This window comes from Triturus cristatus, chromosome 6 (assembly GCF_964204655.1).
Source record: "Triturus cristatus chromosome 6, aTriCri1.1, whole genome shotgun sequence".
Classification (NCBI taxonomy): Eukaryota; Metazoa; Chordata; class Amphibia; order Caudata; family Salamandridae; genus Triturus; species Triturus cristatus.
Window position 1 is genome coordinate 1884484540 of NC_140589.1, and position 25335 is coordinate 1884509874.

Below are 25335 nucleotides of genomic sequence, written 5' to 3' on the forward strand. Positions count from 1 at the left end.
AAATCCCCCCCTCCTACAATGCTGTAACTGGTCAGAGGGCAGCATAAAAACAGTTGGGATCACGCTGTGTCCAGCTCATACTATTTCATCAGCATAAACAATTCTTCAGCTGGATTCTCCTAACATTAATAAGGCCGGGCAGCCACACCCTCACCTGTTTCTGTCATGCATGAAATGTCGGCATGCCTCACTGCGGCACCTTAGTACTTTTGGCCAGTTTCAGCTCTGTAGCGTGCAGATCACTTAGCTGCTGGTGGTGATTCAGGACAACCAGGTCCACAGATAGCATTCAGGGCCTGGGCCTCCCCGCTGGTTGCAATTGTGACTGTTGCACATCTGCTTGTCAGACGGGTGACAGTGCCAATCGTCTAGACCTGGTTCACATGCCGGATCTCCATCTTCACCTCTGGCGCACCCGGACAGGCTGTAAGGGCTTAGAACTCGCACACTCTAAGGGCCAGCAGCACACAAATTTGCCTAGATTGGAAAAACTGATAATAAGCAATCAAAACTGAACTTTGAAAAGTGCTCCGCCAGGCTTCACGACTGTGAACAGACGCCACTAACGGAGGTGCTGGAAACACAGAACTGGACCAGGATGAGGAGGTAAAAGCCATTCTGTGGGAGGTGAAGGTCAGTTTACTGGTGGTTGACTCAAAGTTAGATTCATTTGCAGCGTGCATGGATCTGGTCTCCCAAAGGGTGGACAAATAAGAACACAGATTTGATGCATTGGAACCCTGTGTCTCCGATTCAGATGATCGCCAGGTGGAGTCTCGTCACTCTCGTGATCACCTCCTTCGCATGAAAAGGTGCTGGATGTCCTTGAAGTGCGCTCACGATGGAACAATGTACGCATAACGGGTATATCAGAATCCACACACATATTCAAAATGGAGAAGTACATCGAAGGCCTCCTGCAAGACCTCTTTGGTTCTGAGTTGTCACCCATGTTCCCGGTGGAGCACGCCCACCACACCCTGAGGCCCAGGGCCCCCCCAGAGCCACACCTCATCTGATCCTGGCCCACTTATTGAACTTTTGAGACAGGGATACTGTTCTCGGATTTGCACGGGAAAAGAGGGAGCTGCAATACCAGGGCAACGCCATAGCATTTTACTTCACACAAGCAGTCCAGGCAGCTAGACAGGAGTTCATTTCAGCAAAAAAACTGCTTCAAAAGACTGACACCAAGTATGCAATGCTCTACCCAGTAAAACTCCGGGTGCAGGCTGGGGGCAAACCCCTAATCTTCACGGAAGCCAGCGTCGCTCTAAAATTAGCCAAGCAACAGGACGAGAAGCACCATGAATGAGCTAGAGAGAAGGACTCGTCTTTGCAGACTAATATCTGTGGCCTTTTTGTTTGGTACTTGTATCACTCCGCTTTGTCCAGACCTATATAGCATCTGGTGCTCTTTCTTCTTTAATCATTCAATAATGGTAGTTTCACTTATGCTCACTTATGCTCAACCACCCTGTTGTTGTGTAACAGGGCATTATGCCGGTGAATTCACCCCCCCCCACCGGGATGATTCTCTAAAGCCCCACATTACGAGGGCGTAAGTTCACAGTGGGTCATTTAATTGGTACATTTCAACCTATTTGGGGGGTTAGTGTGAGTGGGGGGTGGGAAGGAATAGTTAATGTTTATTGTTGTTTGTTGCATTACATACTATTTCTCTGGCCAGTTGATTCGTATCTGGGGAAGAAGCTGCTCGACTCTGGTAAGGTCACCGCACTTCAGGCAGTCTCCAAGTGGGTAGCAATGTGATCACAACAGGGAGTCTTAGACTACAGTGCTTGTTTTATTATCATTGTAAAATAATCTCAAATTTTTTGCTACAACTGTCCAAGCTAACTTGCAATACATGGAATGTGCGCAGTCTTAATGACCATCACAAATCACTATTTGTGCAATAATATCTCACTAGACATGCTGCGGATATCTGCCTCCTACAGGAGACCCATCTTCGAGAGGCCGCCCAATCCAGATTATTATTCAGCAGGTGGAGCGAAATGCACATGTCTAGCTATTCTAATTACTTACAAGGGGTGGAGACACTGATAAAAAGGATATCCCCTGGCAAACTTCAAAGGTAGTGAGTGACCAAGAAGGCAGATATCTGTTACTCCTGGAGAAATGTTTTCATCAACCAGTAGTTATTGCAAATATATATGGCCCCAGTGTGGACAATCCCACTTTTTTCCACCAGGTATGGCACCACATACAGTCTTTGGGAGATGCTGTGCTGCTCTGGGGGGGTGACTTCAACACTGTCTTGTCGCTGACGGATGACAGAGCTGGGGTATCGCATACACACCATCCAAGGGCAGCTACAGTTTTTAAAGGTCTCATCGCGGGTTCTCGTTTGCTCGACACATGGCGGTTGCTTCATCCACACGCTCTGGAGGGAACGTGCATTACGCAGCAACATCTTGCATGGTCCAGGATTGACTTCTGGATCTCATCCAGGGACTTACACACTTGGGTCACAGAGGCTGCACATTACGCACACACACGATCAGACCATGCTCCAGTAACCTTAACTCTCATGGTACCTAAACCTTATAGACAGCCGTTCATGTGGCGCCTTCCTCCAAATGTGCTGCTAGACACAGCCTTTCATGAATGCACCAGGACACAATGCAGGGTCAGTGGAAACTGCCGAAATACTCTGGGAGGCGTTCAAGGTGGTGATCTGGGGGGCTTGTATAGCTCGTCAGTCTGGGGTGCTCCGTGATATCCGTGGGAGTTTAGATAAGCTAGAAAAAGATTTACAAATTTTGAAGGCACAATATTACACCACACCATCCTCTATGACCTTGGGTCACATTCGTAGCAAGCTCACTGACTTTCAGGATGAGGCAGTCTGTGAGACTAACTTCCTGCACAGACATGCCTCTGCATGTCGCTACGGTGAGGGTGACAGGCCGGGCAAGACTCTCCTGAAACTTTTGCGTTCACCCAGAGGTTCCTGGTTCGCAGCTGCCCTAACCACTCCTACTGGAGAAACAGTACGTACTCCACCCGTCATTCTCGGTACTATGAAAACCTTCTATGCACAGCTATATATATCTCGATTCAGCCCACCAGATTCTGTACTCGGTGACTACTTCGACTCCATTGAGTTACTTTGACTAAGCAGGGCGCACCGGAAGTATCTAGATGTCCCATTTACTGTAGAAGATGTGCGCCGGGTGATAGGTAGCTTACCCGCAGACAAGGCACCGGGTGCATACGGCCTTACGGCCAAAAATGTTTATAAAGAATTTTGGGAACTGCTCGCCCCCGTCTTTTAGCGGTGTATCAGGAGGCGTTGCAGCTGGGTACCCTTCCTGGGTCCATGTGGGAGGCCATTATCATCACACTATTAAAGCCAGATAAAGACCCCACCCAATGTGACTCTTGACACCCTGATAAATCTTGATGCCAAAATCGATAGGCCGGACGAGTTCGGCTTCATACCAGGGAGGTCCACCTCTCACAACCTCAGGATGCTGTTCGGGCTCCTACACTACCTAGCCCCGCATGTTCCAGCGATCGCTGCACTCCTTGTCACCACAAAGGCGTTTGACTCATTGGAGTGGGGGTTTCTGTTCCTGCTGCTACACAGGTTGGAGCTCAGCCTGCTCTTCATTCAACAAATGAGACTTCTCTCTACCCTACCCACGGCGCGCCTGAAAGTAAATGGCCTGATTTCTGAACCTATATCCATTACTAGGGGCACCAGACAAGGTTGTCTCCTATCGCAGTTGCTGTTCGCAATTGTAACGGAACCCTTAGTTGCCTGCATACGATAGCACCACACAAACCGAGGGAAAGGGTTCACCACAAGGGGACTCACAGTGTCAATGTACGCAGACAACATCACATTGTACATGACAGATCCCAAGGAGATTTTTTGCCCAATGACGTTGGCACTTGTGAGGTATGGCGAACTGTCCGGTCTGGTAGTTAAATGGAGCAAATCCGTAATAATTCCACTCACGCCTGAGACTCCAAAATTTGATGCTGACTACCCTATAGCTTGGGCTACTGGCCTGATGTGATATTTGGGCATAAAGAGTAGCGGTAACATGCAATACATCTGGATGGCAAATTACGGCAGGGTGGTGGATTGGATATAGGATTGAGTGAAGAGGTGGAAAACTCTTCCTCTCTCTAGTGGGCTGTACAGCTGTGGCAAAATAATGATTCTACCTAAATTATTGTATTTATTTGTTAATGTCCCCATTCCCCTCACTGAGCAATTTTTTTAGCGCATTTGCTCCCTAATGATTGAACTAGTCTGGGTGGGGAAACAACCCAGAATATCCTTAGAGGTACTTACGCTACCTCAGGCGCAAGGTGGTCTGACAGCCCCGGATTTCGCTTTGTATGCGTATAGCACCCAGGCACAGTTTTTGCATTTCTGGGTACACCCTACACCCTTCTAGCCGCATGTGGTGAGTGAAACAGACAGGACAGCACCCCTTCCCCTAAATACACCACCCTATCATACTCACAAACGCCCTTCACGATGAAGTGAACACAGTCGAAATTACGCTTTGGGCATGGGGAGGCCTCTGTAACAGAGCACACATGGACATACTTTACACGCCCTCCATGCCACTGCTCAATAACGCATTGCTGCCCCCACTAATGGATGTCAAGGCTCAGGAGCGAGCACACACTCACAACATTCAGTTAGGCCAAAATCTATATCCGGGAGATCGTTTATTAACACTAAAACAAATGTGTGGCCCCGTACGGCACACAGCAGATACGGGCCTCTTGCAGGAGTAAATTTAAAACATTTCCTAGCCCACTGCCGGCACTCGAAAACATACTGACAGTAGAATCGGGCCATAAACTAATTTCCTGTTTCGACACCATCACACAATGGGATTTCCCTGTCATTGTTACCACATCCCACAAGGCCTGGGAAGAGGACCTTGGGTAGAGCATTACAGATGAGCAATGGGAATTCGGGTGTAGACAGTTTGAGCAACTGTCTCCCAACTATCACCTCAGGCTCATCCATTTCAAATATCTCCACCACCTTTACCGCACTCCCACACAACTGCATGGATTGGGGCTGCGTTGAGATACTAATTGCTGGCTGTGCGGGTCCCCCCAAGCCAACTTTCTCCATGTGGCCTGGCAGTGTATGCCTTTAGCAAAATACTGGTTGAAAATACTATATCACATAAAAAACATACCTGGGCAGGAATTGCCTTGCACCCCATTGGTGGCACTGTTAGGAGTAGTTTCAAGAGTGCGCCAGAGACTAGAAAGCTGCCTGCAATGATAATACTATTAGCCAAGAGACAGGTGGCCATGCATTGGGGCGTGATCTCCCCCTCGACTACAAAGGAGTGGGTTAGGGATGTGACATACTGTAGGGAACAGTTGGCGTGTTACTGGGAACTCATGCCTACAACGTCTCGCCCACAGGATATCTGGGATCCATTCGTTCATTTTTTAGATGTTTTGTATAAATATCATTTGTTTAAATAATATGAGAAGAATTATTAAAATAGTAACAACTTTGAACATATTTTTTCCGTCTTCCTTGGTCTTCTTATTGTCATAGATATTGTGTAATTTGTTTACTTTATTGACATTGCCTAGGAGTTTTTGTCATTACTATTCAAGTCCCCTGTCCTAGGAATTGAACTATCCATTGTTCAGGGGGTCCTTGTTTTTTCTCATTTGATTTGCAGGGATGCGCCAGGAAACGTAAATCTGCCCCTATGTTTGCATGTAGACAACTTAACACCCCTTCTACCGCATTCCACCATTAACCTTAATGCTTCCCATGTGAAACAATGGATTTCAGGATGGAGCCAAGGTGACAAATGGCACTTGAATCACCCTACCCTTGTGAGTGATCCTTTTATACTCCAGGTAATAAACTGTACTTGAGGCTAGATAGATTCCTATGCTCCTCGACTCTACACTCAAGTAATAATAATGTGTTCCTCAGGTTGGGAAGCCTGTATTGTCTCAGAATGAGGGGGTCTGTAACGTTAACGCCTATGGTTCCTCATGCAGAGATGTCTGTATGTCCTGGTGATGTAGATGTCTGCCATCAGAGGTTAATTAGTTTGGACGGGTGGGTGCCCAAAACAAACTGCACCCGCCGGGAGAGTCCAGAGCGCTTGGCTAACTTCGCTAAGCGACATTTCTTCTGTCATGTCAGGAACGCCCACTTTGCATCTCATTAGAGATGCAAAGCTGGGCGTTAAGAATAGGTGCGCTAATGCAAGGTTTCACGCGTCAGCGTGACCTTGCTAATTAGGCGATACATTTATTGCCGCTTTTCGGCCAAAAACGGCCACAAAAGCGGCGATCATTTTATATCGCCGCCTTGTAAATATGCCCCCAGGTGCCTGGCCAATGGTTTCTAAGCAGTGCACAGCGGCCTGAACCCTTCCCGCCCCTGATAGCGCCTCCAGAAGCCAACACCAACAAGACTCCTAATCCTCACACCCCTACGAGTGTGATCATTTGGACTATTCCAGGCCACGCAAAGCTGTAAGAATGGCCTGCACCTGCTGGTATTATGAATTGTTAATGTATATTGAAGGGCCTAAATCTCTGCTATAGTGCTTACCACAGAAATAGATTAATATCACCACCTTGCGGGTGATTGACTCAAGTGCCAGTGTTGATAATTAAGTGGCGGTGCCGAGCACCGACAAACACCGCCTCAAATTAGTCTACTGTGCGCTGCTAAACTTACTCTTCTCTAGGTTGACAAGTTGTTTCAGTGCAGCTAATGTATGGATACAAAAAAGAGTGAGGGGACCGTGAATTTGGGCGAGAAAAGAGATAGGGATGTGCAAAAGCTGCTCTTGGTATTTGCAGTTACACTTTGTCATTTTAGCCACCTGCAACGATTGATTGCCACCTGCGCAGCCTCCAGGAGCTGTTCTATTTTTTCCCCCTTGTTGGAACTTAAATTCCTGTCCTCTGCTGGGCGTTTCCTATGTCGTTTATTTTTAAATCCCGCCTGCTCCACCATCTAGTTGCGTCATTGCAGGGTATAACGGAGCGTTAAAAGGAATTTAGGGAACAGGTGTTTGTGGTAACAGGGCAGATTACATATACGATTACTTTGTACTAGTGTTTATTTCCTTTGTAGAGTGTGTGCACATGTCATGGGAAGCTGCCAGGGTAGAGTCTCTGGTTTTCCTTTGAGTTAAGGTGGGACAGTTGAGTTTGATGCTGGGCAAAATGGAAGCACTTTGGACACAGCACAGTCAATTCATGTTTCTATTGTATGTATTGTTAGCTTGAGCTTTATAACAATGTTATGAGATTTTTTTCTAGACTAAGAACTTTTAATATTGTATATTGTATTGTTAATTGGAGTGGTTTTAATTACCCACACAATACAACTTTGTTGGTATGTATATGACCTTTAGCACACATTTTCTACTATAGCATACCCTTCCAGTACAACTTCATATGTAGAGCAGTTCAGACTCTTCCTATACATTAGGTGTGTGCTCTGTACTGCTCCACACGTGCAATGCATGCATTGTCATCAACATCTTTGGGCGGTTGTGCTGATCGGCCCCAGGAATGCTTCTTGGTAAAGCAGTTTCTGTGCTGTAACAAGTGCACCTTTAATTTCCCACCACACTGGGTACACAAACATAGGGAGCAACAGCACAGCAGTGCACAGCTAATGCTGCTCTGAGCCTGGTGCTGTGCGGTGATGGTGCTGCACTATGGACAGTCCCACTGTTCATGCTGAGCTTGAACTCTTTAAAGCTTTTACAAAATCAGGACTTTAGCAAAATGATTGTTTAAAATAACTGCCTGGTCAAAATAAATACATATACATCAGCAGAAACTGAATTTGAATATAAAACACAATATGTGCGGTCCCCATCTGTAGTGTCATGATGGGCAAAAAACAATGGATTAGAATGTGACACTTAATGGCTCATTCTGATGTCAGTCGAACCAACACCAACAAGCCGTTGGTGGCGGTCCCATCGACATCTATGCCATCGGTCGGACCGCCCGATTTACGATTCCAGTGGTCAGAACATGTCAGGCAGGGGTAAAGACCGCCGCCTCCGAGAGCAGTCGGATTCTTAATCCCTACAATGGGCTAGTGCTTGCACAGTCACCATCATACGGATTAGGATATCTCTTTTCGACTGCCTGTTCATGAACAGGCAGCCAGCCAGAAAGGGACTATGGGGACCCTTAGCAAGGCCCGTGTCCCCCATGGGCCTCCACTATGGGGCCAGGTGGGCGCATGTGGTGCCACCCCAAGCATCCATGCACTGTGTGCCTGGCACTACATGGTGCCTGCCTCACAGTGCTTGGATGTTTGAAAAGTGCTCTTTTGCATTGTGGCTTGAGCTGCGCCCCTATTCTAGGGCTGCTCGGACAGCTTGCATGCTGGTCGCATTGTAATTGGACAGGTGTAAGCACCAACATGTAGTCAGTCAGACACCTGCCAGATACAATGGCGGCCAGATGCTTGTCCAGCCACCATTGTAATAAGGGCCCTAGTGACTCATAGTGGCTGAGCATGTTATAAGCCTCCAAGTTATTACTGTGCTGTTTCTGAAATTAAATAATAGGTTGTGACTGAGTAATTATGGATAATATTGCAAAAAATAGGTAGGTGGTATTTACTCTTGCCGTACTCCAGGGGCTGTAATATTGAAATCTTTGCATGCCTCAGGGCACTTTGATATTACAGAACGGGCCACAGGGTGTAAGGTGTGCCCTCATTTGCATGGGGGTGTGGCCCCATACAAATTAGAGGACCCCGTGCCTCTGCACCCACACCATTTTATAGATGCAGGCACAGAGGCAAAAATACTGTCAGGGGGTGTGTTGACAGTGCCGCACATAAAAGGTGGTGCACTGCTAGTGCCCCCCCTGATAGCAGACCTCTGGTAGTGGGGCATTGGGTCCTTTGGACCTCACAGGCATTCCATTGCAGGTCGGTGTAGTCACTCAGTGCACTGCCTTCAAGGAGATCTCTAATCCCTTCTTAAAAGTGCAGGTGGGGTGCCACCTGCACAGCGAAGCACAAAGCAGCTCCTTCAAAGCCGCTTGGTATTTCACCAGGGTGGCATGAGGTTGCAGCTGCCATACAGCACACAGCATACAGCACACTCTTCTTGTTAGTTCCCAGCGCTAACAAGAACAAGCATTGGCATAGCCAATAGGTCTCACCTTTGGGACCGTATAAGTGTTTAGCCATGCAGCACTTGATGTTGTTACACCAAGGATATTGTGCTGCATAACTCAAAACTTTTAAGGTTCCAAAGGCGAGACCTATTGACTATGCCAATGCTTGTTTATTTTACCCCCTCAGGTACAGTATCCACAAAGGCAGTGGTTGAAATGGAGTAAAAGAAGTGTTAACTATTCAAGAGTACCTGTGTGCTATTGAGAAGTGCCCGTACTCTTTCATTAAGGGTACTGACCCCCGCTGAGATGTGCAGTGCGCTGCTCTCCCTTTCGTCATGGAGATGTGGTACTTGATCAAACAGATCCCGTCCAGTATATACTGAAGCTGGACAAACTTAACAAAGGTGCTCTAAAATGGAGCCATGCCCCCACTGGACACAGCAAAGTGCCTGAAAATCACACACAAGTGTGGTTCTGGTCTGTTCTCGGGTAAAGTAAAGACCGCTAACTGGGCCACACTAAATGAGCCTCATAACATGCATTCAGATATTATACCCCAGAAAATCACAACATCAAGAAGACACACTTAAAATGCACATAGTGAGTATTTGGAAAGCAATAATACTTTGAAGGCTAAACAGAGGTTTGCTCAAAGAGTGCCAGAGTGTAGTGCTTCCTTTTGACACCAAGGAGCGAGAGGCAGCACAAACAGAATGTTGACTTTGACAAGAGAAGTTAAAAGACAACTGAGTAAATACAACAGCCAATGAATTTCTTTTATTTATTTATATTGCATCTGCAATAGAGGGCTACATTGGTGTAGCAATAGGCAGCTACCGGGACCTTTCATCTCTATTAGGTATAGGTCTTGGGTCCCAATACATTTCATCGAAGGGGTAATACTAGGTTTAGGTCAAATGACCTTGTTAACATCTTGTTGCAATTTATGTAGTGTTGTATTTGTCGCACTTTAACTTTCCCAAAGTGATATCTAGAAATGGAGAGGCAATTCTGGCAGTAATTGCACGATGGGATGACGTGATGTAGGCGTGGGAGGGAAATGAACGTTTGCAGATGTGACGAGATGAGCAATGTATGCCCAATCAAACGTTCTGGTGCGCTAATGGTATTTTCTTCTGTGGCAGCCGAGGAAATAAAAAGTGGAAGCAAGCACATCGCACCGCTAACGTTTAGAAACACAAATGACTGTTATAGAAAAAAGTTAACAAAACACCAAAAGCGCCGTGCCCAATGCACGCTAGTAGTAATTTGCTAAAATGACAAAATCCACTGGCCAAAACACATTTCAATAATTATTCATGAAAACGAAGATAGATTTTAGAGCAGGGGCCACTGGCAGTATGTGATTCTGCAGCTTCTGCTTTTTACACATAGGCATTTGCTGTATCCACCACGTAATTCACCGTCGGCAGCATAATTTCTAGTTTACACAAAAAAAAATTGTAGTTCAAATGGATCAAAACCTACTATAAACAAGATCTCTTCAAGGTGCTTTGCATTTGAAGAGCGAGACGTTAAAAAATAAAGACGGCAAAAGTGAAAGCATGGTTGCCAGCAAACACACGAGTGGTGCGCACAGCAGCGCCAAAAGTGAAAGTAATCACGCTCCAGATGTCACCTCGGGCGCGGAAAGCTGGCAGCTATGCACGTTCACGTTCGCGTGAACGCAAGCTTTAGGCCAGCAAGAGCCGGTGGGTAGCACTTTGAAAACCCACTTACTAAAAGTCTCACCCGACAGCACATGCGCTGGCTCAGGCGAGACCTAAAAAGGCACTGCATTGCATAATACAGACCCTGGTGTATTCCTGATTTCAGGAGTAAGCCTGGACTACTCCTGCTTTACTCCTGAATTACCCCTGCAAATGAGCCTGGAGTATTGCATTACAAATCCTAGCAAATCCTTTGTGAATTGGGCCCCATGATTATATTGTGATTTGACACTGAAAGAAACATATAAGATCCCTATGAAAGAAATGTTCTCTACATTATATTGTGACTTTGATTTGATTTGGCAATTTATAAAGCGCGAACAAATGCCCCGATGAGGTGTGGGATACAGCCTGCTCATAGGCTTCCCACTTGCAGGCACCATCATCACTACTCAATTCTTCATCTCCATTTGCCCACGGCACCCGCTCGTCATACCCCTTCCTGTGTTGAGCCCTCCCTCAGTGCCCCGCTAATTATACATCTCCATACACAGTGATCATTTTAGTTAATGGTTCAGGGACTACTCTTTCAATTGGTTAACAGTGCTTTCACAAGTTTCACAAGTACTATTGCTTATGCTTGCTCCATTATGCCGCTGTTACTGTCTCTTTCTCTACTATGGCTGGCTCTGTTCAAACCATGCCACTCACGGTGTACACCTGAAACAGCTCTGTTGGCAATGGGTGAGGTCTGGAACAAAGGAATGGAATGGCGGATCTGAAGACATTTCGCCCCCAGGAACAGACACCGTCCAGTTGTGCCTTGTTTGGGGTCACTTTGCAGCCTGGATGTTCCCCCCTCATTTAAACTTTCTAGTCTGGTGTCTACATGTATTCTAGAAAGATACTGAGTTGGGTTCGAGGACGCAATTTCAGTCTCGGCTTAAACATAGGAGATCGATAACTTACTCCTGCACCCTTCATCTGCTACTGCCCTCTATCTCTACTCATGTGTCTCTGTTCAGTACTCCACTGCACTCCAGCAGTACTTCCATTTCTGCCCTGCAGCCCTTCTAATGCCTTGAGTGCCACAGCACTTAAGTGGGTGTGCTGCAGAGCTGGGCATTTAGTGTGCTTTGAAGAAGGGGGTTCAGCCAGGTAATCTACAGATGGTCGGGATTTCTGGGGGCCCTGAAAGGAATCCCTCTCATGTGCTCCCCTTTTCTGCATGCACAAGTCCTCGAGTCATGTTTATCCGCGTTATTGAGGGTTTGCCAGCGCTGTTTGTTGCGTAATATAGCCTTATAGCCCGCCGTAGCGGGCTATACCGGCTATTAAAGGCCCGCTGCAGCGTTAAAGGCCCGAGCCGAAGGCGAGGGACTTTAACTAATGCAGCGGGACTTTAATAGCGGTATAGCCCTGCTACGAAGGGCTATAAGGCTATTAGAACATTCTGCCACTAGAGGGCAGAATGTTCTTACAAAACGAAGCCTTCAGGGAGCGCGAGGGGGCTCCCTGAAGTCTTTGTTCACAGCCAGAGCTGTGAACAAAGACACATTGGAATGTTGGAGCTCCGGGCTTATACCAGCCTTTATAAGCCCGGAGCACTCCATTGTTTTCAATGGAGCTCCCAACATTCCAATGTTCTAATGTGAATTATTGTTCTACTGGAGTGATGTTAGCCCCTCCTTTCGGGGGTGGGGCAAGGCTTGTCTCCTCTCTTCACCCATTGCAAGCTTTGAACCACCTGCAGGGTTTGCTGCAAGCGATGACCTTGGCTGGAGCGGGGTCGCGCATCAAGAGCCCTCATGGCCTTGCATGGCCGCGGCTGCCCAACTCTTTCGGACTCTAGAGGCGCTTCTCTGTCCCTTGTTTATAACTAGCAATACAACACTATATTAAATGTCACGGGGGCATATCATCAAGGCCGGCGTTAAAATTATCGCCGCTTTTGCGTCCGTTTTCGGGCGAAAAGTGGTGATAATTTTAACGCCCTATCAGCATGGACACGGTAACGTGTGAATCCATGCTGTTGCGCCCATTATCTTTTCGCCTCGCATCGCTAATGAGATGCGAGGTAGGCGTTCCCGTGTGAAATACAGCTAAATTAATCGCTAACAGAGGTTCTCCCTATCAGCAAGGAAATTGCTACCCGGCCTAGCGACATTTAAACTAGCGCCAACTGGCTAAATCGCAGGTTTCTTACGCCTCCTAATTTTCTGACTTGGCTATGTTTATAATGGGAGGTGGATTATTATGCTGAGTCCACATCTCCCTATTAGCAATGTTTTTATCTAACTCTTTTTTTTTATCGCAGGTAATCCTGCGATGTTGCCAATTATTGCCGCTATTGCCTGGATTACTATCGCCTCGGCGATGCCGGATTCTATCGCGCTAACCGGGCGATAGAATCCGGCGATAGATGGCGTTAGGATTTCACACGCTACACGCGGCCAGCAATAATTATCGCTGCCGCTTGATGATATGCCACATGGAGTGCAGATGGCTGCTTTGATGTTCTCCGTGAGGCTTCAATAGATTGCAGCAGCTAAAACAAGCATTGGCATAGCCAATAGGCCTCGCTTTTGGGACCTTATAAGTGTTTAGTTATGCAACACTTATAAGGTCCCAAAGGCGAGACCTATTGGCTATGCCAATGCTTGTTATTTTTTTATTTGCAGCTTCGAGTCCGCAATGACCTTGTACACAGCAGCACCCCGGAGTGCAGGGAGTGCGCTGTGCACGCGGCGTCCCACGAGGCCACAGTGATGCTGAACTAGAGTTTCAAGAACGGCGTGTGGCAGAAGGGAGTTAGTACCGGTGGGCTGATGGACCTTTAGCGCCAGCATGCCCTTCTAGGCAGAGTCCACAGACCCCGTGCCGCAGCACCGAACTAAGGGGCAAATTATGAAGCACGGCGTGAAAATCATCGCCGCTTTAGCGCCAGAAAACTGCCGCTAAAGCGGCAATAATGGGCTTGATAATATGCCGCAGAGAACTCCAATAGAAGCCCATGTTGACACCAGAACATGGGCTTCTAAGGGAATTGTCAAGGGCATATTATCAAGCCCATTATCGCCGCTTTAGCGGCAGTTTTCTGCCGCTAAAGCGGCGATGATTTTAACGCCATTTCTTGATAATATGCCCCTCAATCCTTTAAAACTAGTTTGATGGGCGACTTCAACATTTTATTATCGTATGAATAGCTGTTATTCCAAAATTAGCTCTGGAGTGCTGGGACTTGGGCCCATTCAGAATGTTTGCTTTTTGGCACTTGCGGTTGTTGGGGCTAGCTAGAAGCTGCTGTCTGCGCCCAACATCGAAGCCCTGGGCTCGAAGCTACTCTACATGCCACACACGAAGACTGCCGTGGAGGTGAATTAGGCTTGTAAAATAATAGATGATTTGCCACCTTCACACCCTGGTGCCCACCCTGAAGGCCTACCTCAGACCTCATCTAATGACCATACAAGCCCCAGCATGACTGAAGACACCATTACCGAAGGGGAACAGACTAAAACCATGGCCCATCGGGTGACTACTGTAGTCCTTGCAAGAGTGGTCCCCTCCAGTGGGCGCTCCTGGTGTGGTTGCTGGGGGTAATTGTTCTGTGTGTGGAGTCAGCCACCGATGGTGCATGCCGGCAGGAAGAGTTGCTGCCTTTCTGACTTTCGAAGGTCGCTGTCCTGCTGTGGTGGGTGGTCTGTTCCCATTCACAGTCTGGAAGCCCTCGGCTGAAGTGAGATTATGAGCATTTCCAGAGTAGCAGATGCTTGAATCGCAAACTGTGACTCTACACAAATGTATGTGCTAGTTTTGGGGGGTTCCAAACTTCCAACACAAACATGCCTTTGGATCCCCTCTTCTTATCCCTTGACTGGAATTTACAACTGCAGATTTCTTGGCACTGGTAGTGGAGAAATCTGAGGTTGTGAATGCATTTACGCCTACTAGGATTCATTGTGTGATTTCCTTGTCAGGTATTTTCATCCATAAATGTATGCTTACGACCAAAAATACCCTCGTGAAGAGTGCCCACCCAGACATTTTCTATCAATAATTGATGAATCAGATGAAAGAAATGTGAAACCATTCTAAACATTTCAAAACATATACATGAAAATACATACATACCACTTGACTCAATCAAGTCTCGGAGCATCTTTAGCATTTGGCAGGCTGTGTTTTCTGTTGGTGTGAAGTCAGGGATGGATGGGCATTCATCGCCAACCCCCAAGATGTCGGGTGGCAAATTAGCCAGAAATTGTTTCATCGGCTCATATTCGGTTTTAAAGCGGGTAGCACCGATGAGGTGCAAGCCCTTCGCTAAGCTTTCAAGAAAGTCTGCTTCAGGTCCTGGCAGGAACTCCAGTCTAAAGTATAAAAACAAAGACAAAGGCGTGAGAAAGGAAAATGGCTTTTAAACTGAGAACACACAATACAACCGCACACGATGATGCTTGACCACATTTGGTAGAATATCCACCAGTGACCTGGTCACCAAGAGCCAACCAATAAAGGAATGTAAATGTAGCAGCATTATGTGAGGAAGAGTACAACGCTGGCCCTCTCCACGTGCCATTGTTCCACTGCCAGACATCACCTAAACTGTGAATTGGCAACAGGAAAAGTTTATTATTTCTGACTGCACCCATCCCAATGAGTTAACATCATTAGTGGTACCTAAGATGAGGTTGACAAGACAATTTAGAAAAGGCTTGTACTTGGAAGTAAGATAAGGAACAATACTGTTCCACAATCATATTATAAAAGGCACATAGAATGTAGGGGTACAAAGCCTTGCTAAGAGGTTGACATCTCCCAAAATGTCGACCATTGAATCTGCCAACAGAATTGTTGATAATTGTGATGTAATCACTACTTATAAACCTTCAATTAATCAATAAAGCAATCAATCAAGGTTTGCACACAAGATCATTGGGGATTTAGAAAACAGATTAAAATCTGGCTGTTTTTCATCCATCTAGCTTCACTTATCCTGTGGCCTCCCGTCCGCTAGCGCTGGGACGCCCCGGTGCTGGGGCAGCCATGCGCTATACAAATATATCTAACATAACATAACATATAGTGTGACTACTCACTTGTGAGGGTCTCAAGGCACTGAGGGGGCATGGGGGACTGCTGATCAGTCTGGGGACTGGGGTTCTGTTGAAGAGCCAGTCTTGATATCCTTCCTGTATTGTTTTAGCGACGGGGCTTGCCTGAGGGGGCAAGGTATGGTGTTCCAGGTCTCGACGACGAGATAGGAGAGGGATCTTTCTCCGGTCCTGGTCTTGTGGATCAGTGGGACGGTGGCTAGTGGGGCGTGGAGTGAGAGGCAGTGGTTCATATATGCTGGTCCTGCATCATGGAGGGCTAGGCATGTGTGTGAGGATCTTGAAAGTGACTCTTTTGTTGACTGGGAGCCGGTGGAGTTCTTGCAGGTGTTCAGTGATGTGACTGCTTTGGAGGATGTTGAGGACCAGTCTGGCTATGGCATTTTGAACTATCTGTAGATTTTTGAGGAGTGTTTGGGTGAAGCAGGCGCAGAGTGCATTGCCACATTCGAGTTTTCTGCTGATGAGTGTATGGATGACCGTCTTTCTGGATTCAGTAGGAATCCATCTGAAAGTCTTTTGAAGCAGGAAACAGTGTTGATCTGGTGGTTTATTGTGGGTGAGAAGTCCAGTATGATGCCGATGTTTTGTGAGTGGTCCGTGGGTGTGAGGGGTATTCCTAGCACGGTGGGCCACTAGGAGTCATCCCAAGCTGATGGGGTGGGTCCCCAGATGAGGACTTCAGTGTTGTCCGAGTTGAGTTTGAGGCAGCTGTCTCTCATCCAGGTGGCAATGGCCTACATCCCATTGTTGAAGTTGTTTCTGGTGCCTGTGGGTTCGTTGGTGAGGAAGAGGATCAGCTGGTTGTCGTCGGCGTAGGAGACAATAGTGATTCCATGGTTTATCCGCCGTAGTTAGTCTGGAGCCAGGCAGGAAGGCAGGGAGGCTGTGGACTTCAAAGGGAAACCTCTAGACGCTTTTGCCACTTCAAAAGAGGGCCCAGGTATGAATATTGGACCTCAAACATCAACTCTTTGTTACACTTCTGTAACCTGTAAATACTCTTAGGAAGAAGCACTACTGTGCTGCTGACAAGAATCTCACTGTGCTGTACTGCTGTTCTGAAGGACTGCGCCCCTGCTGTGCTGACCTGCTGCCCTCTTGCCTGGACCTGCATCTTTTGAATCCTGCCCGCCAGAGAGACTTTAAGGGCTAGTTGACTGGCCTCCGGACTAGAGTATCAGGGACAGAAAGCTGCAATAACCTTGAACCCAGGACGTGGACTCTGCCATCTGTGAGTCATACCTTACCAAGTGGTGCCACCCCAGTCCTCAACCCTTGGACACAGGCCTTAGGTGCTCTACAAGCCCATCAATGGACCCAGCTGAACCGGCACAACTCCTCTTCTGTGCAACACAATCCAGTGCGGAACCAATGCATCGCCTCTGCTGCAAAAGTTCCCACAGTGGAAAGACTCCACATCAACCTCATACCCCATATTGGACCTGCCACTGTGCAAAGCTTCCCCCTCGCAGGCCCTCGCAATGCAAATCTCTTGTCGATGTCAGCCTCGACCACAACACAGGTTCTTGCATTGCAGCCTCACAACTTCCAAGACCGATTGCAAGAAACATCCCTGACAACGGACTTCACACCACAAGCCCTCATGAACGGAAACCTTGATAATGATGCACCACCTGGCATGGAGAGCATTAGGTTTTACACAATTGTATGTTATCATTGTTTTCATTAAAGTGTTGCTGTTTAGTAACAATTTTAGTTGACAGAAAAATTAAATCTGATTATGACACTAATAGTAGTAACTTTACATTCGCATTTGTTGTTTTTACTGACACCACTCCCTAGTTTATCAATCCATTCATCAATCAAGAATTTCTAAAGCATAGCAAATCTACCGCGAGGATCTCAAGGTGCTGAAAAGCAAAGAGAAGTTAGAATCAAGAGCGATGCAGCAGCAAGGGGAGAGCTGGGCCGGTGACCCGCTCAATGCGGTCGCGCTGCGGCCTCCATTAAGTAGATCCTGGGAGGAGGGAGAGGAGCTGGGAGGCAGCAGAGGGCTAGGTGGGAGGTGGGAACTAATGGGTGTCATGCAGGAGTGGCAAGGGAAAAGGAAGGAGAAAGTAGTGAAAATGAGGGAAAAACAAGGAGAAACACATAAAAACAAGGGGAAAAGCAAGCAGAAAGCAGTGAAAACGAGGGAAAAGCAAGAAGAAAGCACACAAAAAACAGGGGGAAATGCAAAGAGAAAGCCTACAAAAAATGGAGGGAAAAGCGAGGAGAAGGCCTACAAAAAACTGGTGGAAAAGAAAGGAGAAGCATTGAAAACTAGGGAATGACAATAAGAAGGCAGCCAAAACACTGGGGTAAAAGCAAGTAGAAAGCACTAAAAAAAGGGGGAAAAACAAGGAGAAGACAGGAGCAAGAGAGATGCAGCAGCAGATGGGACAGCAGGACCGGGACCTGCTCAATGGGGTCCCCTAAGTCGGCCCTGGGAGGAGGGAGGGGCACTGGGAGGCGGTGAGTGGGGCTAGTCGAGAAGTGAAAAATAATGGGTAGCATGCTGCAGTGGCAAGGAAAAAGCAAGGAGAATACACAAAAGATGGGGGAAAGCATCAGGAAGGCACATATAAAATTAGGGGAAAGCAAGTTGAAGGCACACAAAAAAACAACAGAAAAGGCAAGGAGAAAGCAGTGAAAATGATGGAAAAGCAAGGATATGGTACACATAAAACTGGGGAAAATCTAGGAGAAGACAAAAATGAGGGAAAAAACGGGAGAAAGCAGTAAGATCGAGGGAAAAGCCTGGAGAATGCACACATAAAACAGCAGAAGAATGAAGGGGAAAGTAGTAAAATGAGGGAAAAGCAAGTAGAAGGCACACAAAAAACTAGGGGAAAGGTAAGGAGAAAGCAGTGAGAACAAGTGAAAAGTAAGGAGACGGCACTTGAAAAATGGGGGCTAAAGCAAGGAGACAGGAGCAAGGGCAGTGAATTAGCATGGGGAGAGCTGAACTTGGGACCACTTTCAGGGTGAGTGAGATGTAAGCCTAAACATTTGTGTACCTTTACACTTGTAAATTATGAATAGCAAAGGTAGTAAAGTTACTCAAAAGTGTAAGAGTACACTTACGCATGTAGATTTACTCTTGTGTAAGGTTATGTCATCCTGTCCGACATGCTGTGTTTGATAACAGGTTGTGTGACATGAAGCATAGAGGTGGCTTCTGCAAATGTACTACACATTACCTGTTCTTGCATATTGGAAGCGCAGCTTCAATCGACGCCTCATGTGCTTCCCACATGCGGTGCTGCAATTCGTCAACAGCAGCTGGAACTTTTGATAATGGTGTGGTGTGCAATATTGTCTGAAACAGGACATATCAGTCATAGTGTTAGGTTATAGGCAGCATGCATTATACACTTACATCCTCCTATAGAGAACACCTGAGCTTTGCAATATCTTTTGATTTGGACACAAGGACTTATAATCATACAGTGGTTTTATACACATGTGAGAAGCACTAGCTTTGCTGTGTCTGCTGCTGCTTCAGAGGCCAGTGCCATGCACAGTGCGTGCTTTATGTATTCTCTCTAGTTTCTATGTCTTGGAATGCCATGATGTGTTATAATACAAAAGTGTTTTGTGCTTTAAATAGAAGATTTCTGCCATGGAGCATCACGTTCTAGAAATAGGACTGGACCTCTAATGCTGGCCAACGATGGCAAAGGCTGAGGGATTAGGGAAACAAGACGAGCTACAGAATTAGCTGGCTTAGTTGCACAAATGCAAAGTTTAAATGTTATTCCATACGCTTTGCAGCAAAAATTCCCAAAGGAAGTATTGTTACGGATTCTCAAACATACAGATTACAACAATCCCTGGTCCTCACCGCCAAGTGTCGCACTTTTACAATGAAAATGAACTGCATCTATCATAGCTTCATTCACTTCACTCCTGTGCCCCACCGCTAAGCATCATTCTGTAACAGTGAACTGCATCCATCATAGCTTCATTTACTTTGCTCCGGTGCCCCACCGATGAGCATCATTGTGTAACAGTGAACTGCATCCATCATAGCTTAATTCACTTCACTCCGGTGCCCCACCGCTAAGCATCATTCTATAACAGAGAACTGCATCCATCACCGCTTCATTCACTTCACTCCGGTGCCCCACCGCTAAGCATCATTCTATAGCAGTGAACTGCATCCATCATAGCTTCATTCACTTCACTCCTGTGCCCCACCGCTAAGCATCATTCTGTAACAGTGAACTGCATCCATTATAGCTTCATTCACTTCACTCCGGTGCCCCACTGCTAAGCATCATTCTGTAACAGTGAACTGCATCCATTATAGCTTCATTCACTTCACTCTTGTGCTCCACCGCTAAGCATCATTCTATAGCAGTGAACTGCATCCATCATAGCTTTATTCACTTCACTCCTGTGCCCCACCGCTAAGCATCATTCTGTAACAGTGAACTGCATCCATTATAGCTTCATTCACTTCACTCCTGTGCCCCACCGCTAAGCATCATTCTGTAACAGTGAACTGCATCCATTATAGCTTCATTCACTTCACTCTTGTGCTCCACCGCTAAGCATCATTCTGTAACAGTGAACTGCATACATCATAGCTTCATTCACTTCACTCCGGTGTCCCACAGCTAAGCATCATTCTGTAACAGTGAACTGCATCCATCATAGCTTCATTCACTTCACTCCGGTGCCCCACCGCTAAGCATCATTCTATAACAGTGAACTGCATCCATCATAGCTTCATTCACTTCACTCCTGTGCTCCACCGCAAAGCATCATTCTATAACAGTGAACTGCATCCATCATAGCTTCATTCACTTCTCGCTGGTGCCCCACCGCTGAGCATCATTCGATAACAGTGAACTGCATCCATCATAGCTTCATTCACTTCACTCCGGTTCCCCACCGCTGAGCATCATTCTGTAACAGTGAACTGCATCCATCATAGCTTCATTCACTTCACTCCGATGCCCCACCGCTAAGCATCATTCTGTAACAGTGAACTGCATCCATCATAGCTTCATTCACCTCACAGCTGTGCCCCACCGCTAAGCATCATTCTATAACAGTGAACTGCATCCATCATAGCTTCATTCACTTCTCGCTGGTGCCCCACCGCTAAGCATCATTCTATAACACTGAACTGCATCCATCATAGCTTCATTCACTTCACTCCGGTGCCCCACCGCTAAGCATCATTCTGTAACAGTGAACTGCATCCATCATAGCTTCATTCACTTCACTCCGGTGCCCCACCGCTAAGCATCATTCTATAACAGTGAACTGCATCCATCATAGCTTCATTCACTTCACTCCGGTGCCCCACTGCTAAGCATCATTCTGTAACTGTGAACTGCATCCATCATAGCTTCATTCACCTCACACCTGTGCCCCCCGCTAAGCATCATTCTATAACAGTGAACTGCATCCATCATAGCTTCATTCACTTCACTCTGGTGCCCCACCGCTAAGCATCATTCTATAACAGTGAACTGAATCCATCATACCTTCATTCACCTCACACCCTTTGCCCCTCCGCTAAGCATCATTCTATAACAGTGAACTGCCTCCATCACAGCTTCATTGACTTCACTCCGGTGCCCCACCGCTAAGCATCATTCTATAACAGTGAACTGGATCCATCATAGCTTCATTCACCTCACACCTGTGCCCCACCGCTAAGCATCATTCTATAACAGTGAACTGCATCCATCATAGCTTCATTCACTTCACTCCTGTGCCCCACCGCTAAGCATCATTCTGTAACAGTGAACTGCATCCATCATAGCTTCATTCACTTCACTCCGGTGCCCCACTGCTAAGCATCATTCTGTAACTGTGAACTGCATCCATCATAGCTTCAGTCACTTCACTCCGGTGCACCACCGCTAAGCATCATTCTATAACAGTAAACTGCATCCATCATAGCTTCATTCACTTTACTCCGGTGCCCCACTGCTAAGCATCATTCTGTAACAGTGAACTGCATTCATCATAGCTTCATTCACTTCTCGCTGGTGCCCCACCGCTAAGCATCATTCTATAACACTGAACTGCATCCATCATAGCTTCATTCACTTCACTCCGGTGCCCCACCGCTAAGCATCATTCTATAACAGTGAACTGCATCCACCATAGCTTCATTGACCTCACACCCTTTGCCCCTCCGCTAAGCATCATTCGATAACAGTGAACTGCCTCCATCACAGCTTCATTCACTTCACTCCGGTGCCCCACCGCTAAGCATCATTCTATAACAGTGAACTGCATCCATTATAGCTTCATTCACTTCACTCCGGTGCCCCACTGCTAAGCATCATTCTATAACAGTGAACTGCATCCATTATAGCTTCATTCACTTCACTCCAGTGCCCCACTGCTAAGCATCATTCTGTAACTGTGAACTGCATCCATCATAGCTTCATTCACCTCACACCCTTTGCCCCTCCGCTAAGCATCATTCTATAACAGTGAACTGCCTCCATCACAGCTTCATTCACTTCACTCCGGTGCCCCACGGCTATACATCATTCTGTAACACTGAACTTCCTCCATCACAGCTTCATTCACTTCACTCCGGTGACCCACGGCTAAACATCATTCTGTGACACTGAACTGCCTCCATCACAGCTTCATTGACTTCACTCCGGTGCCCCACCGCTAAGCATCATTCTATAACAGTGAACTGCATCCATCATAGCTTCATTCACTTCACTCCGGTGCCCCACTGCTAAGCATCATTCTATAACAATGAACTGCATACATCATAGCTTCATTCACTTCACTCCGGTGCCCCACTGCTAAGCATCATTCTGTATTATCAAAAGGGGGACTGGTGGGCTTTTTACAGGAGGTCCAGCATACGTGCCCAATTAGTCGTATGAAGAGAAAGAGTATGCAGTTCCTCAGAGTAAGGGGAGAGTGAAAGTGTGGAGAGGAGACCGTGTGGAAGAGGGATTCCTCTAGACGGAACTAGGGTCCTCACACACCCAGCAAGTTAGGTGTCATGCTTCATCATATGGACCTGCTCCTCGTCGGGCCGGCGCTGCAATGCCCGACGGGCACCCTTAAAGGGGCTCTTTAGCGGAGATCTTCTGTTCCTGGCCGTATGGTGTAGTGTGTGTGAGGGTTCTAGTGGTGTAGATGTGAATGCGTGTGTGTGATTAAAACAAGTTGGATAGTCCAAAAATAGGATTTTATTAGTAGTGGCTATCCACTTGATTAAAACAAAACAAAAACAGAGTGGCAGCTGGCTGACGTTATGGTTCAGCTTAGCTATGCTCTTCTGTGATGGTCAACATGTTTCATGCCTGGTGGTCCTAGTGATCCGTGGCAATTCTTCAGGACCTAATGAACTGTCAACTATCTACACACTGTGGAAAGTACAATTGTTACCTGCCACACGTATTATGGGAAACGATCTCGCCATATGTCTAAGGGGACCTAGGAAAGAAAAGATTTTTAGAAAGGTAACCCAAACATAGGCAGTGATTAGTAATAAGTACTGTACAGATAGATATCACACAACAATGCTCTCTCCCTAGACAATATGACACAAGGCTGTGTCAATTGTCACCAGGTGCAAATAAACTTAACTATAGAGTTCGTCGATATTCTACTCAATATGTGAATTAGAAACAAGCATCATAAAAATCAGAAGACTGGAAGTGCGGTATTCACTATGAGGAAGTAGTGTGAAGAACAAGTGTCTACATTACGGAGTTACAGGGCACTCACCTATTGGGGTGTGTATCCCTGCTTCTGTCCGTGTCCGTGGCGCCACCTGGAAACCAAGATTCTGGTGTCTTAATGAGAGACAAAATGTGGAATGGAAAACAGAACAAAACATAGAGGGCAGCTGGCCCAACAGGCGGTGTCAGCACAAGTTAAAACAATATCGCCCATGTGCGATCCCGTCATGTGAGCAGAAGTAATGCGAACCATGATACAGAAGGGTGGTTGAGTACCAAGGAAGCCCCACGAGGGAAATTTATTTGGAGTCACACATGAGGCGCATGGATGGTAATCGCCAGCCGAGATAAGGTGTCAACCAGCCAGTGCTGCGCAGCCATAGATCAGAGTAAAGGCACCGCCACGCAGTAGCCAGCAATCCGGGTGACGTCCGGGGTAGGACCGGTCCATCGTCGATGTATCCCGAAGACCCAGTCAGGGGAGAATTATTACAGCATAGATACAGCGACGTGAGCCGAGGGGAGCCCCGTAACCCCCCAGGAGAGTCAAGCATTGTGCGCTAAATGTCTGTCTGACAGACAGCTGTTGCAAAGCACTGACACCGTTGAGTGTTGAAACCTACAATGGAAAACTGAAACCACCGCGTCTCAGTCATCACTCGTAAGTCCAAAAGCGGGATTCCGTCCATTCGTAACCGCCAACCCGTGAATCACGGGTATACATTCAAACCACTCTCATGACCCATCACAGGCAAACGGGAACACCGCAACACTGCAGTAACACTTACGTTAAGGTTGCTACCGGGATGGGCCGTGAACCTACCCTGGCGCCACTCGAACCGGGAGGAATTGTTCCGGTCTGGGTACCTTGTAAATATACAAGCTAGTGTCTTGGGGGCGGGCCGACTACCCAGAAGTGTGCTATGTCAGAACATAAGTCGTGAAGCTGAATCTATGAAAAGGGGATGTCGAAGGCGGCGGCCATCTTGGGATGTGGTTATTGAATGTATGATAACCAATTCCCAGTGGTTAGTGGAGTAAAAACCACGCTAAGGAGGAGGGAAGAAATCACAATCCTGGTTGGTCAAGCGTGATATCTGAACTACCATGTAGACACACCAGTCGGTGTCAAGGGGGCGGGCCGACTACCCGGAAGTGTGTGTCAGAACATGGGTCGTGAGGCTGTATCTATAAAATGAGTATGTTATGGCGGCGGCCATCTTGTGATGTGGTCATTGAATTGTATAGTAAGCAATTCACTGAGATGAGTGGAAATATAACCACAAGAAAGGGAAGGAACGAGATCACAATCATGGTGGGTCAAACGTGATCAATATAAGCTACAAAAATATGTATTGTAAACGATGAATAGCAATCATTTAGATGAGTGAACCTAAAAAGTGTCCACAAAGTAAAATAAGCAGAAATTACGCTCAACTATAAAGGGGGAAAACCCAGGGTAGTGAGCGAACATGGCTAGTCCAATCCGTATAGGATAATGAAACAGCTAACGGAGTAGCAATGAAAGAGAATACCTATATAAGCATCATTCTGTAACAGTGAACTGCATCCATCATAGCTTCATTCACTTCACACCGGTGCCCCACCGCTAAGCATCATTCTGTAACAGTGAACTGCATCCATCATAGCTTCATTCACTTCACTCCGATGTCCCACCGCTAAGCATCATTCTGTAACAGT

General features: G+C 46.8%; 1 protein-coding gene across 3 annotated transcripts in view; it reads right to left on the minus strand.

The window, feature by feature from the left end:
- LOC146822292 (protein LEG1 homolog) overlaps positions 1–25335 on the minus strand; it is a 130310-nt gene that overhangs the window by 27579 nt on the left and 77396 nt on the right. For 2 of the 3 annotated variants that reach the window (XM_085609453.1, XM_085609452.1), the window contains exons 4-5: positions 19150–19268; positions 14961–15199 (exon numbers count right to left, since the gene is read on the minus strand). In XM_085609453.1, coding sequence (XP_085465579.1) covers positions 14961–15199; positions 19150–19268 — 358 coding nt within the window. Of the gene's footprint in view, positions 1–14960; positions 15200–19149; positions 19269–23338; positions 23387–23680; positions 23727–25335 lie in introns of all 3 variants that reach the window. The other variant, XR_014962829.1, reaches the window with a different exon arrangement.